This window comes from Bidens hawaiensis, unplaced genomic scaffold (genome assembly GCF_021521415.1).
Source record: "Bidens hawaiensis isolate Kalapana, Puna unplaced genomic scaffold, B.hawaiensis_p1.1 tig00004497_1, whole genome shotgun sequence".
NCBI lineage: Eukaryota > Viridiplantae > Streptophyta > Magnoliopsida > Asterales > Asteraceae > Bidens > Bidens hawaiensis.
This window is the reverse complement of record NW_027491272.1, coordinates 1,133,818-1,149,085: the sequence shown is the minus strand read 5'-3', so window position 1 is coordinate 1,149,085 and position 15,268 is coordinate 1,133,818. Positions and strand designations below refer to the sequence as shown.

At 35.1% G+C, this 15,268-nt stretch overlaps 1 protein-coding gene and 1 pseudogene across 1 annotated transcript; both read left to right on the top strand.

The window, feature by feature from the left end:
* The first annotated feature begins 858 nt into the window (after positions 1–858).
* Positions 859–10,209, top strand: LOC143626764 (aminopeptidase P2-like). The gene is made up of 10 exons (XM_077096742.1): positions 859–922; positions 6,284–6,408; positions 7,058–7,217; positions 7,625–7,657; positions 8,207–8,397; positions 8,464–8,572; positions 8,651–8,805; positions 9,563–9,655; positions 9,788–9,868; positions 10,105–10,209. The coding sequence occupies exons 1-10, from the start codon at positions 859–861 to the stop codon at positions 10,174–10,176; spliced, it is 1,083 nt and encodes a 360-aa protein (XP_076952857.1). The 3' UTR covers positions 10,177–10,209.
* A 2,691-nt stretch (positions 10,210–12,900) lies between these two features.
* On the top strand, positions 12,901–14,868 carry LOC143626762 (pentatricopeptide repeat-containing protein At3g05340 pseudogene; annotated as a pseudogene).
* The last annotated feature ends 400 nt before the right edge of the window (positions 14,869–15,268 follow it).

The following is a 15,268-nucleotide window of genomic DNA, read 5'->3' as shown; positions in this document are numbered from 1 at the left end:
AAAAAACACAGGTTAGTATCTCTAACCCTTAATTTTTCAACTAATGAGTTAATACATCTTACCGGACATAGCGGAGCCCGCTGACGGCGATGGTTCGTGGAGGCTTGACTAAAAGAGAAACGTTCGTTCCTCTTCGTCAATAAGATAGAACGAGTTTAGCTTGCTCTCGGTCTCTTTGCTGGGAGGAGCAATCTCAAAGAACTTCAAAGCTGCAAACAAGATAAAATATATCAGTTACAGAAATAACAGCATACAGTTTCAAGATAATATATTCTACTTTTGGTCACCCAAAGGTATGGAAGGTTTTTTGGGGTTCGGAAGTGAGTCTCTCTTAACAAAGAAGAATTGCTTCTTCCATTGGTCATTATTTTGGGTGTTTTTCAAAACGAGTGGGTTTTGACCAGATCTGGTTTTGAGAAGGTATCTTGAGGAGCCATGACTACGAAGGTCATAAATAGAGGCAAGCTCATAAAGGGTAAGGTCCAAAGCATGGTCGACAATCAGTCTCTCTAGTACAAACAAAGTCCTCCAAACCATAGGCATGGTTTGGGCAAAACTCAGGTCAGTCCTGCTAAAAAGGTCGGTGGTGAAGGCCGGAAATGGGTAAGAAAAGCCAATCTTGAAAGGCAAATACGGGAAGCAAATCCATGTTTTTGAAACGAGATCAGAAAGGATGGCTGGGTCAAAATGTCTGAAGACGGTCCCCGAAGAAAAACAACCTCGAGACTGTAGATTCACAATGTCAGTGTTGTTAAAGGTATAAATCTTACTTGCGGGACTAGCAAGAAGATTTTGTGACACAAAATCGTCAATACCGGAAGGATAAATCTTTGGAGCCATGATTTCGTGAAGATAAAGATGAGGAAGAAAGAAGAAATTACCTTGATAAAAGAACCAATGAAGGAAACTATTATTTATCCGGGTAGTTATATGGACAATCTAGGGTTTAATCGACTGCCCAGGATGAGCGATATGTGCAACAAGATCCATTACGCGTGCAGAATTCGAAATTCAAAAATTTCACAGCTATAATCCATATCAACAGCTATTAAATTTGGAGACAATTGTTAGGGCTCAGATTTTTAGTATCCTTAGCAAACTATATGTTCGGGATGACTCCAGGATATGGTATCCTCCACGGTAACAGGTATCCTAAATATGTTATATAACTAACAAAAATGTTCGCAGTCTTTCCTTGCTTACCAGGTCAAAGATGTCGCCATAATTCCCTGAAGACTCGCACTTGCCGTTAATAGGACGTGCTTGAAAAGGAAAACGGCTAATTGATTTAGTCTCCTTATTCCTTAATTATAGGAATTCTTGTTATCTATTTTCATGTATAAATAAAGCCGAACTTAGATCATAACACACACACGAGACTTACTAGTACTCGCATTCTCTGTAATCACGATCGAGTTTTAGCTCCAAACTTGTAATCACTTTGTTATTAATAAATCGGTGGTGACAGTTTTCACCACCCGGGTTTTTTTCTTGTTATCTAAGGATAACAGGTTTTTTCCTCACAACAAATCTCTGTGTTCAAGCCATTTTTTCAAGCACCTAGTCCCATTTTACTAATTTGGTTGTAAAATCACGTTTGTCAATTTTTGACCAAAACAGTTATGAAAGAAGCTTACTAGTTGTACTTGTGGAGGGGAGTTGCCGGCAGACAATGGTAGGAACAATGACGGAGAAGGGGTGCTCCGGCTGGTGATGGCGGGGTTACCATTGATGTTCCGTACCAGACTTGCGTGTTCAACATATATATGGAGAGAGAGAGGGAGAGAGGGATACAGAAAGTCACAATCAGGGTTTGTATGATGCATACATGAATATAGATCCAAATTTCTCCAACTAAATCAGTTCAAATTAGGTTAACCAATGCACAATCCAATGACACAACATTTTATCATGATTACCTCTAAAGAAGAAGTCCAGTCAAGACCACTGACTATAAGGGGAAACAGAAACTTCATGAATTCAATTGATTAATGAATCCTCAAACAAAATCTGAACAAATAACGAATGTTAAATTAGAGAAAATAAATTTAGGGGAACATACCTTCTATCCGAATTGCACCTCAAAAAGGACGGAACGCAATACTAATCTTAGGGCTCCAAATTAAATTGCAAGAAAGAACTGAGAAATCGGTTTAAGGTTCAAGAATCGATTAGGTGACGGTTGAAAGTGGAAGCATGAAGGAAGAAGAGATGTAGTGATTTCATTCCATGGTGAAGATATGACGCCCAAGCAGTTTCTTGTGAATATTAGGGTTTAGAATGAAAACCGTGGTGAAGAAACGACTTATTTGATCTCCGGTTTAGAAGGATCTAACAGTTAGACCAATGACCTGCGAATTTTATAAGGGTAAATCAGTGAGAGCTCACTATTTAGAAATCAAGCAATCTGATGACTTTAAGAGGGTTGGGAGCGAGCAAATATAGATATAGTTAGACTAGTGAGAAACCGCGCGTTGCAGCGGTGGCAATGACAACAATTTATAGCGCGATACTCGTTTTCTATTAATTTATCAATCCTTTTCATGGTATATTGTATAGCTTGAGCCGACCTCAAGATAACTTTAGCCCAACTTAGCTCAACTCGTTAACCACCTTTAATTGTTGTGTTATTTGAAAATGACAAAGAAATGGATTAAATAGATCTAGAAAGAGTTATTAATTTTGAAAGATAATATTGTTTCTATTATCCAATAAGAAAACTTGAATTGGAATGCTCAATGATTTTTGTAACCGGACCGGGCGTTCTAGTTGGTAATCTTTTTATAATTCATATTTTTTAAGTTAGTATGCATACTCTTTAATGAATTTCTGGCAACCATTTCAAGTTCGTGGTATGCGTTGAACCGGTAATTAGTCCAACATCGCTAGGAATTAAAACCGAACACTTATTAGTATCCCACATCGGTCCGGAAACTAAAGTGAAACTGAATCTCTAGTTTCATGTTTATGTGATTATTATAATCATGACTAAAGCCATATTAAACAATACAAAGATATACATGAAGCTAACAAATATATTTGAATAGATATATCCATGCGAATTTTGCAAACAAGTGCATACTCATCCTTTGAATCACCCAAATTGTGCATCAGTTGCATACATTTACTTGATCAATCTTCATATAATCTTCATTTTCACCACCAACTTCCATATCATAAGCTTCTGCAGATACGTTCAAATAGTGAAACAAACTATCAATGAAGTAGGCCAAACAAACTTTGAAAAACAATATTAGGTTATGCACACCAGGTATTTGAATCAATTGAGACAGATAAAATGAATCAAGCATCATCAGTCATATAAATGAAAATAAAATTGAGTTTTATTATTATTGGCTCAAACTTACCATTAACGGGTCGTCTTTATGTTTCATAAATGGGTTAAACTTACCCCAGTTAACGGGACCTTTTTTTTTACGCTAACATGTCAAAAAAACATTATATCCTTTCTCTATTGCATTTAAATAGACTAACATTAATTAAAACATACATTAAGAAAAACTCAATACCTTTTAAAACGATTACTTTTTTAAAAGACCCGCTTTGACACAAACCAAACTGATAAGTTTTTATAACGCCCCATTTTGACACAAACCAAACCGGTACCTTTTTAAAACAGCACATTATGACCCAAACCCAACTGAGCTTTAGACACAAACCAAAGTGATACCTTCTTATAATGGTCAGTTTTGACAATAACAAACCGATAGCTTTTAATACGGCCCGTTTTGACTCGAACCAACCTTCTTTTTTTAACATTGACATAAAAATTTTATAATTTATATCAATTAAAAAAAACCATTATAACCAAAACTGAAATTAATAATTACCTTTAAACCAACTACTGCTAGCAAAGCAAGATCACCTTTAGGCATTTTCCAATATTCAAGTTCATCTTCTGTAACCAGAAGTGTTTTCCCTTTCATTTTTCGGTAAGAAACTGCAACACATCGCATGCTTCCCGGCTCCTGCAGCCATTTATGAAACACATGCTAATTTTTGAAAAAAAATAATAGAAGCAGGAGAGAAAAAAATATTATGGCAAACAACTTCAAGTATTTAAATTTATATCATATTCTCAAACAACTTTAAGTTTACATCACATATAATGGATTGAATAGTGATGGCAAACAAAATTCAATATATATATATGAAACAATCCAAGCATTTAAAGTTATCCATTTGGCAGTCTAAAAATGGTAACTTTACAAAACATGACAAAATATTTGAACATTTACACCACCGAACCTTTTAAGGAATTTAGGTCCTGAAAAGTTATCCATTTGGCGGTCTTTTGGCTGCCATCTTAACTTCTCGTATGCAAAATCGGTTCATTGTGTTAAACGATAAGCCCACATCGCTGACAACCACTGTTTACAACCGAATCCCGAATACAAAGGCCGAGTGTCATCCTTCACCCATTTTCCTTTAGCAAAGTTGCATGCTGCAATAAGAATACAATGTTATAGTTGGGAATTTAAGAATAAAAAATTAGTGTAAGTGTTAGGCTGAAAATGTTCCTTAATTCTAATCAGCAAACCTCATTAACTCCATACCTTCTTGTGCCTAATATGAGGCCTGCATACATAGATAAGCGAATCCACATAAAAATAACCATAACAATAACATAAAGTAATTGAGATCCAAACTCAAACTCGAGCTTAAGCACTCATTTAAATGAGCCGAGCTCGAGCCGAGTTGAGCTTTGGCTCAGCTCGGTTGAACTCGTTACACATGTATTATATAGTAACATAAGTTTACATGCACTTTTTATCATTTTATTAATATTCTAATCCTAAAATTATGACCAGCATAATATATATTTTATCATAATTTTATACTTAAAAAAACTATTGTATATATGTATTTAGTATATCAAATACAAAACAACAACAAATAGCAGACTCATTTAAGACTTTAAGCTAATGAGCCAGCCTTATAGGTGAGCCTTGACACAAACTCGCTTATATAAGTTCGAACTTGTTGAAGCTCCGTTCGATTCAAACTTTTAGGAAACCGATCCCAAGCAGAAGCTCATGTAAAATGGAAATCCATTCCTTTTATATTGAAATTTCTAAATTAATATTATTAGTTACTTCATAGTTCCCACTTATGAATGGTAGCATTTGACTGCAAGAATCCGAAATGAGCCCTTAGGTTATCCATGCCATCTATCACAAATTCGCTTATATAAGTTTGAACTTGTTGAAGCTCCGTTCGATTCAAACTTTTAGGAAACCGATCCCAAGCAGAAGCTCATGTAAAATGGAAATCCATTCCTTTTATATTGAAATTTCTAAATTAATATTATTAGTTACCTCATAGTTCCCACTTATGAATGGTAGCATTTGACTGCAAGAATCCGAAATGAGCCCTTAGGTTATCCATGCCATCTATCACAAATTGCAAAGTTTCACAATTTAATAGATAACACATAAAAAAACAATAGATAAACATCTAAATTACTAAAAATTAAGCATACAGTCAATTAAAAACTTATGGAATACAAAATACAATTAAGAAATAAGAACTGAAAATAAAATTCCACAAAATAGTTGCAATGGCACAATTGAAAAGTTTCCACCGTCATGTTATGTTTAATACAACCATAAAGCTATAGGCTTTTTGCTGCAATGTATCTTGTTATGCAATTATTAGCAGCTTCATTTTCTGTTTATATTATAATATGCCTTTTTGCCTTCTTTAAATTTGCAATCACCATGTTGTTAACTGTAACCAAACAATCAAAATTTTTGTTTCTTACTTCATTGTGCTATATATTTTAATTATTTTTTTTGTAACTTTTGTGCTTCTTTCTAACTCAAATTGAGGCACTTGAGACCTTTTAACCTACAACTTATAATGATTTTAAACATTTAGAGTTTGTGATCCATTTGAATTTTCATGTTTATGATTAAAAAAAATTAGATAGGTCAATTATGAAATGTTAACTTGAAGGTCAGCTTTTTCAACATTATGCATACAATAAGAAATCAGATATATTTACATACCTGAAAAAGTTTTGTGGTGGGAGATGTGGCACTCTCAAATCCTTAATTGATTAGGTATAAATACCTGGAGGTAGAGAAGTCAGATATGCAAAATTAAGTCTTCAAAAATGCTTTTACCATAATATAGACAAGAAGAAGAAGAAGAAGAAGAAATGTTAGGGTTTCGAAAGATAGATACAAAGAACCATGTAAGGAAAGGACTTCTTACCTTTGATGATATTTTTACCTCTGATGGGGGTCGAGACCCACAGATCATGAAGGAAGAAATAAACCAGAAAATCAGTTCATAGAATTGATTGGAGATTGGGGTGTCCCTAACACTACTGAGTGGCTTAATGATGTTTTAAGGCCTGGTGGCAGAATCGGCATTGATCCTGTGAGTAGTATTGGAATTACTGTATTCATTTTAAAACCAATAATATGTTGAGAATTGCAAGAACCACATTAAATCATGTAGTATTTGTTATATAAATTGACTAGAATGCATGTAGATTTCATAATATTTGAAGATTTATTTTTGAAAATTATAATGCTGATAATCTTTTATCTAAAGGCATATATGCAGAGAGACTGTATGCACATTTATATGAATATATGCACGCTTTGTTATATTTAAAAAAATAAAGTTGAATTAGGAGGTAAAATCAAAGAAAGAGTGAGGGATGAATAAATGTCTGTTTTAATTTTTGTCTTTCATTTAAGTGAAATGTATATGCCTCGTGCAGTTCTCAATTCTAAAAAGCGCACGCCCACACACACACACACCATTAGCTTAACAAAAGTAATTTGAATGATGGGACTTGATATATATTACCCTAGATGATAACCTAGAGACATGTAACTTGAATCATTGGTCCTTTTAATGAGTTCTTATTTCTTGAGGTTTCTTTAAGACTACTTCACCTTAATCGATGCAACAAACAAGTTTTCATGCGTATTTAATAGTCAATTGATCCATAACGAAGATGGTATGTTTATATGCTTGTGTGTGATGCCACCTTCTCTTGTATTTGTGAAGGGAGCAGTTTCTCTTTTCTTCTGATGCTGTAAATGAGTTAAAGGAAGCTGTTGCTAAAAGCAATCACGAGTTGGTCTACTTATATGATGTTAATCTTGTGGATGAAGTATGGAAAGAAGCAAGGCCAACACCTCCAAACAAACCAATTCGATTGCATGATCTGAAAGGTTAGTTTGGACTTTTGATCGTGAAATTTTTCTGCATGCCGATTCTTAGAAGTGGCAATTGTGACCCATTTACTCACAAATTGGTTGATTGAGGTTATGTTTTCTGTCTAATGGGTCAGATTGGTAAAATAAAGGAATCATATAAAATGAAACTGGTCAAATGGGTAGAAAGTTGCCCGAACTGTATTTTGAGTGCACCTAAGGCTTTCTATATTAATATATTTAAAATATGGATTATTACATTAAAATTATATAGTTCTAATAACCATATTTGACACTAGTTTATAATTCTGCACGAAAAGTGTTCTTGGTCAACCTGACCAATACTAAATTACTCTTTTTGACTCATAACCGGCCCCACCCATTTATCCACCCATACCAATTCTACATGAGATTTTAGAGAATAGCGTTTGTTGATACTAGCTTTGATACTATATGTGGTATATTTCTACTTAATTTGTTTTATTACTTTCATTTTTATCTTTATATTAGGAGTAACTTTATTATAAAATAGTAAACAAGTTTCCCAAGTGTCCTACAAAAGTCACTCAACCTTTCTTCATTAGGACCCAATCCTATGTAATTTTTTCTATAAATGTTAAAAAAAAGTTTTTTTAAGTGAGGTAAATGAAACATATATGGAATCATGGTTACTGTTTGGTGCTTAAATTTAACAATTATGAAACTTGGTTATTAACTTGTTATTTAGTTTATTCATTATTACCCCCTACTTCAAGTTAATTGGTACACAAATATGACTTATTAGTAACGAAGATTCATCTATCTTTCATTTGCCAAACTTCGCTTTAAAACATTTAATCATCTATAAAAGAGTTATACTGGTCTACGCAATAAAAGTTGAGTACCATTAGATGGAAGTGATTTTAGTGGAACACACACCCCTTTCATATTCTAGGCCTCTTGAAACTGATATTTAAATATTCTTAATATATGTTTTTGAAATTCATAACTAGCAATTAAACTCTCAGGTTCTGGTGCAAATGGTGCTATTATACACTATAGAGCAGAAGCAGATAGCTGTAGTGTTGTGGATGCACAGAAACTCTTCCTACTAGACAGTGGGGCCCAGTATCTTGACGGGACAACTGATATAACACGAACACTACATTTTGGTGAACCTTCTGAACGAGAAAAAGAATGCTTCACCCGAGTTCTTCAGGTAGACTTCATATTCTTCGTATAAATAGTTAAGTATTTTTTATCAATTTTAACATAATAATTGCAGGGCCATATAGCTATTGATCAAGCAGTGTTTCCAGAAAGCACTCCAGGTTTTGTACTCGATGCGTTTGCGCGTGCTTCCCTTTGGAAAGTTGGACTTGATTGCCGGCATGGTAAATTTTGTTCTATTTCTACATAATATAATGAAATGCATTGATTACTAATAAATCTGCTTGCTATTAATGTATTAGGAACTGGACATGGAGTCGGTGCTGCATTAAATGTTCATGAAGGTCCACAAAGTATTAGCTTCCGATTTGGAAATATGACTCCATTGCTTAAAGGCATGATTATTAGCAATGAACCTGGATATTATGAGGACCATGCTTTTGGTATTCGAATTGAGGTATTATCGGTATCTATTTAGGGTATTAGTATTTTGTATGGTGAAGTTTCAAATAATTTTGTTTCCAAAGCGAATATGAATCTTCAAGGGGCGGCTCAGTGGTAAGCAGAATATTGTAGTGCCCTATGGGTGTGTGTGAAACGAAAAAATCCGATCAGTAACTGAAAAAGCCCGAATTAAGCGAACCCAAACAACAATCAACTGTTTGGTTTTATGTTTTCATAAAAAACCGAATTTTCGGTCTGGTTTTGCATATTACTAAAACCGAGAAAAACAAACTGAGTATTAAGACCGAGAAAAACAGACTGAATTTATGGAATTTTTTTGTTTGTTTTGAATTTTAAATAATTTATAAACTTTTAGTAAATAGTGTAACACAAATGTATAATAATCAAGTAATTATTAATTAACAAAAAAGTTTAGACCCGAATTCATTATTTGTGGCCCAAAATTTGACGCCCAAATGGTAAAACCAAAAAAACTGAACCGAACGAAACCGAGACAACCGAAAACCAAACGGTTTCCAAAAACTTAAGAACCGACCCATGCACACCCTAGTGGCCCATGAGTTATCCTTGACGGGTTTCATGGTTTCCAAAAAAGATGGTGATTTTGTGTAGATGTACAATAATATTTTTGTTGTTAAATGCCACAAAGATAGTATCAGTATTTGAATCTGTTGTAGCTAATGTTTAATTGTAACAAACATTTTATTCGAGATGAATTATATTTAATGATTTTGTAATACGTCATGCAGAATCTTCTGTTTGTCAAAGAGGCGAATACTCCTAATCGTTTTGGAGGAAACACGTATGTTGGATTTGAGAAGCTTACATTTGTCCCTATACAGGTCTGTTAACTTGTATTCTAGCTATTATAAATCTTGCTTTTCTTATAACAATTTTTTTTGCATATTTAAGTTTCCTATGCTGAATTTATGAAATAGTCAACTTATGTGGGATTGATTGGTTGAATGATGTAGACTAAATTGATCGACTTAAACTTGCTCTCGGCTGCTGAGATTGATTGGCTCAATGATTACCATTCACAAGTTTGGGAGAAGGTAAATCTTCATATCAATGTCGTTATTATATATGTTCAATAATATATAGTCATGTCGATTGAATGTAATCAAAGAAACATTATCATTATTATTATTATTGCTATTATTATCTTATGGGTTTCATCTGTAGGTAATTTTTTTATTTGACCTAAAATATAACCCAAATGACTTGAGAAAGCTGCACAGGCTCTTCTATTCTAGTTTATGGATGCTTCTGTTTTGATATTTGCTTACAGGTTTCATCACTGGTGGACGGGTCTGCACGCGAGTGGCTTTGGAATAACACGCGTCCAGTTGAGAAACCATGATTCTTTGTATCTATGCTTTTCTGCATGTATGTACATACAATAACTCCTTGAACTAAATTTGTAACATAGCTGCCTATCAGAAGTTGTTAATTTCATGATCATTTATTGATATTACATTATTATTCCTTCTATGATAGCCAGATTCAAATGAGAAACTTATAAACCAAGTGAGTCATTTTTTTATTTTTTTGGATATTGGATTTAAATACTCCTAACTTTCATTTCATTTGTTGGCTGGGAACAATCCTAACTAACGAAATGTTTACTAACGCTCTTAACTTTCACTTGTGTTGTCGGCCAAAAAACTAAGTTTCACTTATGCTTGGGAGTGCTAGAAGAAAGTAAAGTGAAAGTTGGGAGTGTTCCAACCAACGAGTGGAAGTTGGGAGAATTTAAATTCAATTAACTCTTAATTTTTTAACGCGCTGGTCGGGTCATATTTTATCCGATAATTCCCCAATACCATCATCAGTTTCATGATCACCTAATTATTTATAGGGAAAATTCTGAAAATAGTCCAAAATAAGAGAGAGATTCTGAAAATAGTTCAAGAAATTTTCATATTCCATAAATAGTCCAAGTAATTCTATCGGCGTCGATAGGTTTGAAAAAAGTTGAAAAAATCCGATTGTTTTCAAAGATCCAATACCAAGCTGCCAAGTGTCCCACTACCCACCTACCCCCGATGGTTTTCCAATGAAATCCGTCTTGACTGATAATTTTGGAATGAAAATCATCTTCCATGAAAACCATCTCCAAAAATCATGAAAATCCGTGTTTTTTTGAAATTCATCTGAGCCGATGAATTTCAAATGAATTTCGTCTTCGAAGATAATTTTTAAAAAAACATGCACCACCACCACCATCATGATCTCCACTTTCCGGCCACCACCCCACCCGCCGCCGCCACCACCACCATCGTGATCTGGTTGAAGTTGTTGGTGAGAAGTTATGGTTGATCGGTTCGGTCGGGAGTTATGATGTTTACATGAAGATCTTGGCGAAATTCCCGGATTTAGAGAAAGACTTGGATTTAAATCTTGTCCCAATCACTTCATCCAAATTGAAATCCAGGTGAGTAATAATATTATTATTATGATGCTGCAAGTATTTGTATATTATGTTTTGTATTGTATACAGTTAAATGATGATTCAATAATAGCTGATATTGATGCTCATCATCTGACAGTACGATGCTCATGATAATTACAGTTTGATGGGGTCATTTGTGCCATTTGGCGGTTTCTTTGCTACACAATGGTGGTGATGGTGGTGGTAATGGGTGGGTAATGGTGGTGATGGTGGTGGTGGTGGGTGGGGTTGTGGCCGGAAAGGTGTGATAATGATGGGCGGGTAATGGAGGTGATGTTTGCCGGAAAAGTGGGAGTGGTGGTGGTGGGCAGAAAGTGGAGATCATGATGGTGGTGGTGGTGGTACATGTTTTTTTGAAAATTATCTTCGAAGACGAAATTCATTTGAAATTCATCCGCGAATTTAAAAAAAACACGGATTTTCATGATTTTTGGAGATGGTTTTCATGAGAGATGATTTTCATTCCAAAATTATCGGTCCAGATAGATTTCATTGGAAAACCATCGGGGGTAGGTGGGTAGTGGGACACTTGGCAGCTTGGTATTGGATCTTTGAAAACCATCGGATTTTTTCAAACCTATCGGCGCCGTTGAAATTACTTGGACTATTTTCAGAATCTCTCTCTTATTTTATATTATTTTCAGAATTTTCCCATGTTTATATAGAGTGGTTCTCATTTCAACTTTCAACTTCCTAGGAATGGTAGTTCAGTTGACAATACAAACATAATGATGATGTCGTAAATCATTAATCTTTATGCTATTAGAAGTTAAATTTTAGGAAAATTGAATTTTATTAATTTCTGTTTTTTTACGGTTGAACAATAATAACCCCTTTAGAAAATAGTTTTCACCGGTCACACCTTTCACACTAATTGTTTTCATTAGACATCTATTAAGAAAAACTTAAAACTTAATGCTGCTAAGCTTTTTTCAAATTTCAAACTGATGTTTTAGGCTTTTCATCCGAATGAGGATATGAGTCGATTAATATACCATTTTAGTTTCAATAAAATAAAAAAATTAAAATATCAATTAAACGTTTTGGGTATGCTCTATTTTCCTTCAAATTTATTAGTTTTTTGGATTTATCGAAGCATTTTATTCATTTAAATCTTTACATAAGATTTATATATTTAAATCATATTTATTGTTTTGTTAAAAAAACAAATGAAAAGTTTAAAAGCAAAAATATACGTCAACACATCATTGATGACCTGAGATGTACGGTTAATGTGATATATTTAAATTTTTTTAAAACTTGGTGTAATATAGACAAATATAAGATCATAAAATTAAAAATAAGAGGAGTATACAAAAGAAAAGAAAAACAAAAATTAATAGCAACACCCATTAGTATTTGCGCTACTATCCGGTTTCATATGAGTTTATGACAAGTTTTCGGTATAAACCGCAAATCATATCGATCACTACGGTGTGAAAATTTTGAAACCGACTGGCCGAATGTAAAAAAAAAAAAAAAATCAACTGTGTTCGGTTTAAACGGTTTGTAAATTTTATAAACGCCCATAATTGTTGTGTGATTATCGGGCTTGTGTTCCAAGGTTATAACCTGCGGTCTATAACCTGCACAGCACGCATTTGTAACTTGTAAATCCAAGGTTATATATGGATGAATCCAACATGGGTTTTCCGAAGAATATTAACAACCAAACTCCCACCATCTTCATCTTCATCTTCATCTTCATCTTCATCTTCATCTTCATCTTCATCTTCATCTTCATCTTCATCACCCCACTTGACCCTAAACCATCAACAGTTATGCCGTCTACTCTCCATCTGCGGAAGAGAACACAATTTCAAAACCGGGTCTTCAATCCATTCCTCCATAATCAAAAACCCCATCACCATTCTTCCCATTTGGAACTCCCTCCTCTTCCTCTACTCTAAATGCGGCCACTTGTCTCATGCACACCAACTGTTCGACGAAATGCCCCTCAAAGATTCGGTTTCCTGGAACACCATAATCTCCGGGGTTTTCAATAAACATCTGTTTCATGCTGGATTTGGTTACTTTAAACTCATGTATGGCTCTCATCGTTTTGATCGAGCAACAATCACCACCCTTTTATCCGCATGTGAAGGATTAGACTTTGCTAATGTTAATAAAATGATTCACACGTTGGTTATCGTACACGGCTACGAACACGAAACCACGGTTTCCAATGCTCTAATCACAGCTTATTTTTCGACTAATTGTTTTCGTTCAGCAAGACAAGTTTTCGTGGAAGCTAGTGATAGAAATGTGGTTACTTGGACTGCAATGATCTCCGGGCTTGCACGAAACAGATGCTATGAAGACAGCTTGAAGGTGTTTGTGGAAATGCGTAGAGGGTTAGTGGTTCCCAATCCATTAACATACTTGTGCTCACTACTCGCGTGTTCTGGTTTACACGCGATTACTGAAGGGTGTCAGATACACGCGCTTGTTTTCAAGTTGGGTATGAACATGGATTTGCATATAGAAAGTGCACTTATGGATATGTATTCCAAATGTAGCAGCGTGCAACACGCGTGGCAGATTTTTGAGTCGGCTCAAGTTCTAGACGAGGTTTCGATGACCGTGATTCTTGCGGGGTTTGCACAAAATGGGCGTGAGGAAGAAGCTATACGTGTATTTGTCAGAATGGTGAAAGAGGGGGTCAACATTGACCCGAACATGATATCTGCTATTCTCGGTGTGTTTGGTGGTGACGCTTCGTTAGCTTTCGGTAAGCAAATCCAAACTATTAGTATTAAAAAAGGGTTCGGTTCGAATGCGTATGTTAATAACGGGCTTATCAACATGTACTCCAAATGTGGCGAGCTGGACGAATCTGTTAAAGTTTTTGATACGATGGGTTACACGAACGCGATCTCTTGGAACTCGATGATTGCATCGTTTGCACGACATGGTAACGCGTTTAAAGCTTTTGAATTATATGAACAAATGGTACGATTAGGTATAAAACCGACTGATGTCACATTTTTATCTTTGCTTCACGCGTGTAGTCATGTCGGGCTAGTAACCAAAGGTATGAAGTTTTATGAAACCATGAAAAAGGAGTATGGGATTAGCCCAAGGACCGAGCATTATGCGTGTATAGTCGACATGTTGGGCCGAGCGGGGCTGTTGAACGAAGCTAGGCGTTTTATCGAGGTGCTCCCTGTGAAGCCTGATGTACAAGTGTGGCAAGCGTTGTTAGGCGCGTGTAGTTTTCATGGTGACTTAAACATGGGGAAGTATGCAGCCGATCAGTGGTCTATTGATGAACCGAGTAGCCCGGTGCCTTATATTTTGATGGCTAATATTTGTTCTTCGAAAGGATGGTGGAAAAAGAGAAGTGAAAGTATTAGAAGGTTGAAGAAGGTCGGGGTCGGGAAGGATACTGGGATGAGTTGGATTGAGACGGAGAAACAGGTTCATAGTTTTGTTGTTGATGATCGAACGCACCCGCAAACGGAGGTGATTTTTGGTGTCTTGTTGGTGTTGTTTAGACATTTGACTGATGAAGGGTATGTGCCTGATAAAAGGTTCATTCTACGTTACTGGCATGATGATGATGATCATCATCATGATCATGATGTAGTAGCTAATTGATGGTAGAAGTCTTTGGTGTAACTGAATTATACAATTTGCATAATGTTAAGTGTCATATGTTAACATAAATTACCAAAAATAGTTTGATCTTGTAGTTAAGTTTCGCCTTGTGGGCAAGTTTTAAGCATGGACCTCTATTAAGAATTAGAGCCAGAGGTTAGAGATATAATAAGCTAATTTCGCGTTGAAGCATGAACGCCCGTTAGGCCTTTTAATGGGCAAAATTAGATCAAAATGTAAAAAACAACGCGGCCGTTTGGCGGAAAAAAATATAGGAACCACATACGCACGTTGCAGCGTGTTAACTCAAAATATTTAAATCGAAAAGTAAAATAAAAAATTAGTAAAAGATGAAAAATGTATGACACCAAAGTTAAAAGTGATAAAAATGGGGATTAAA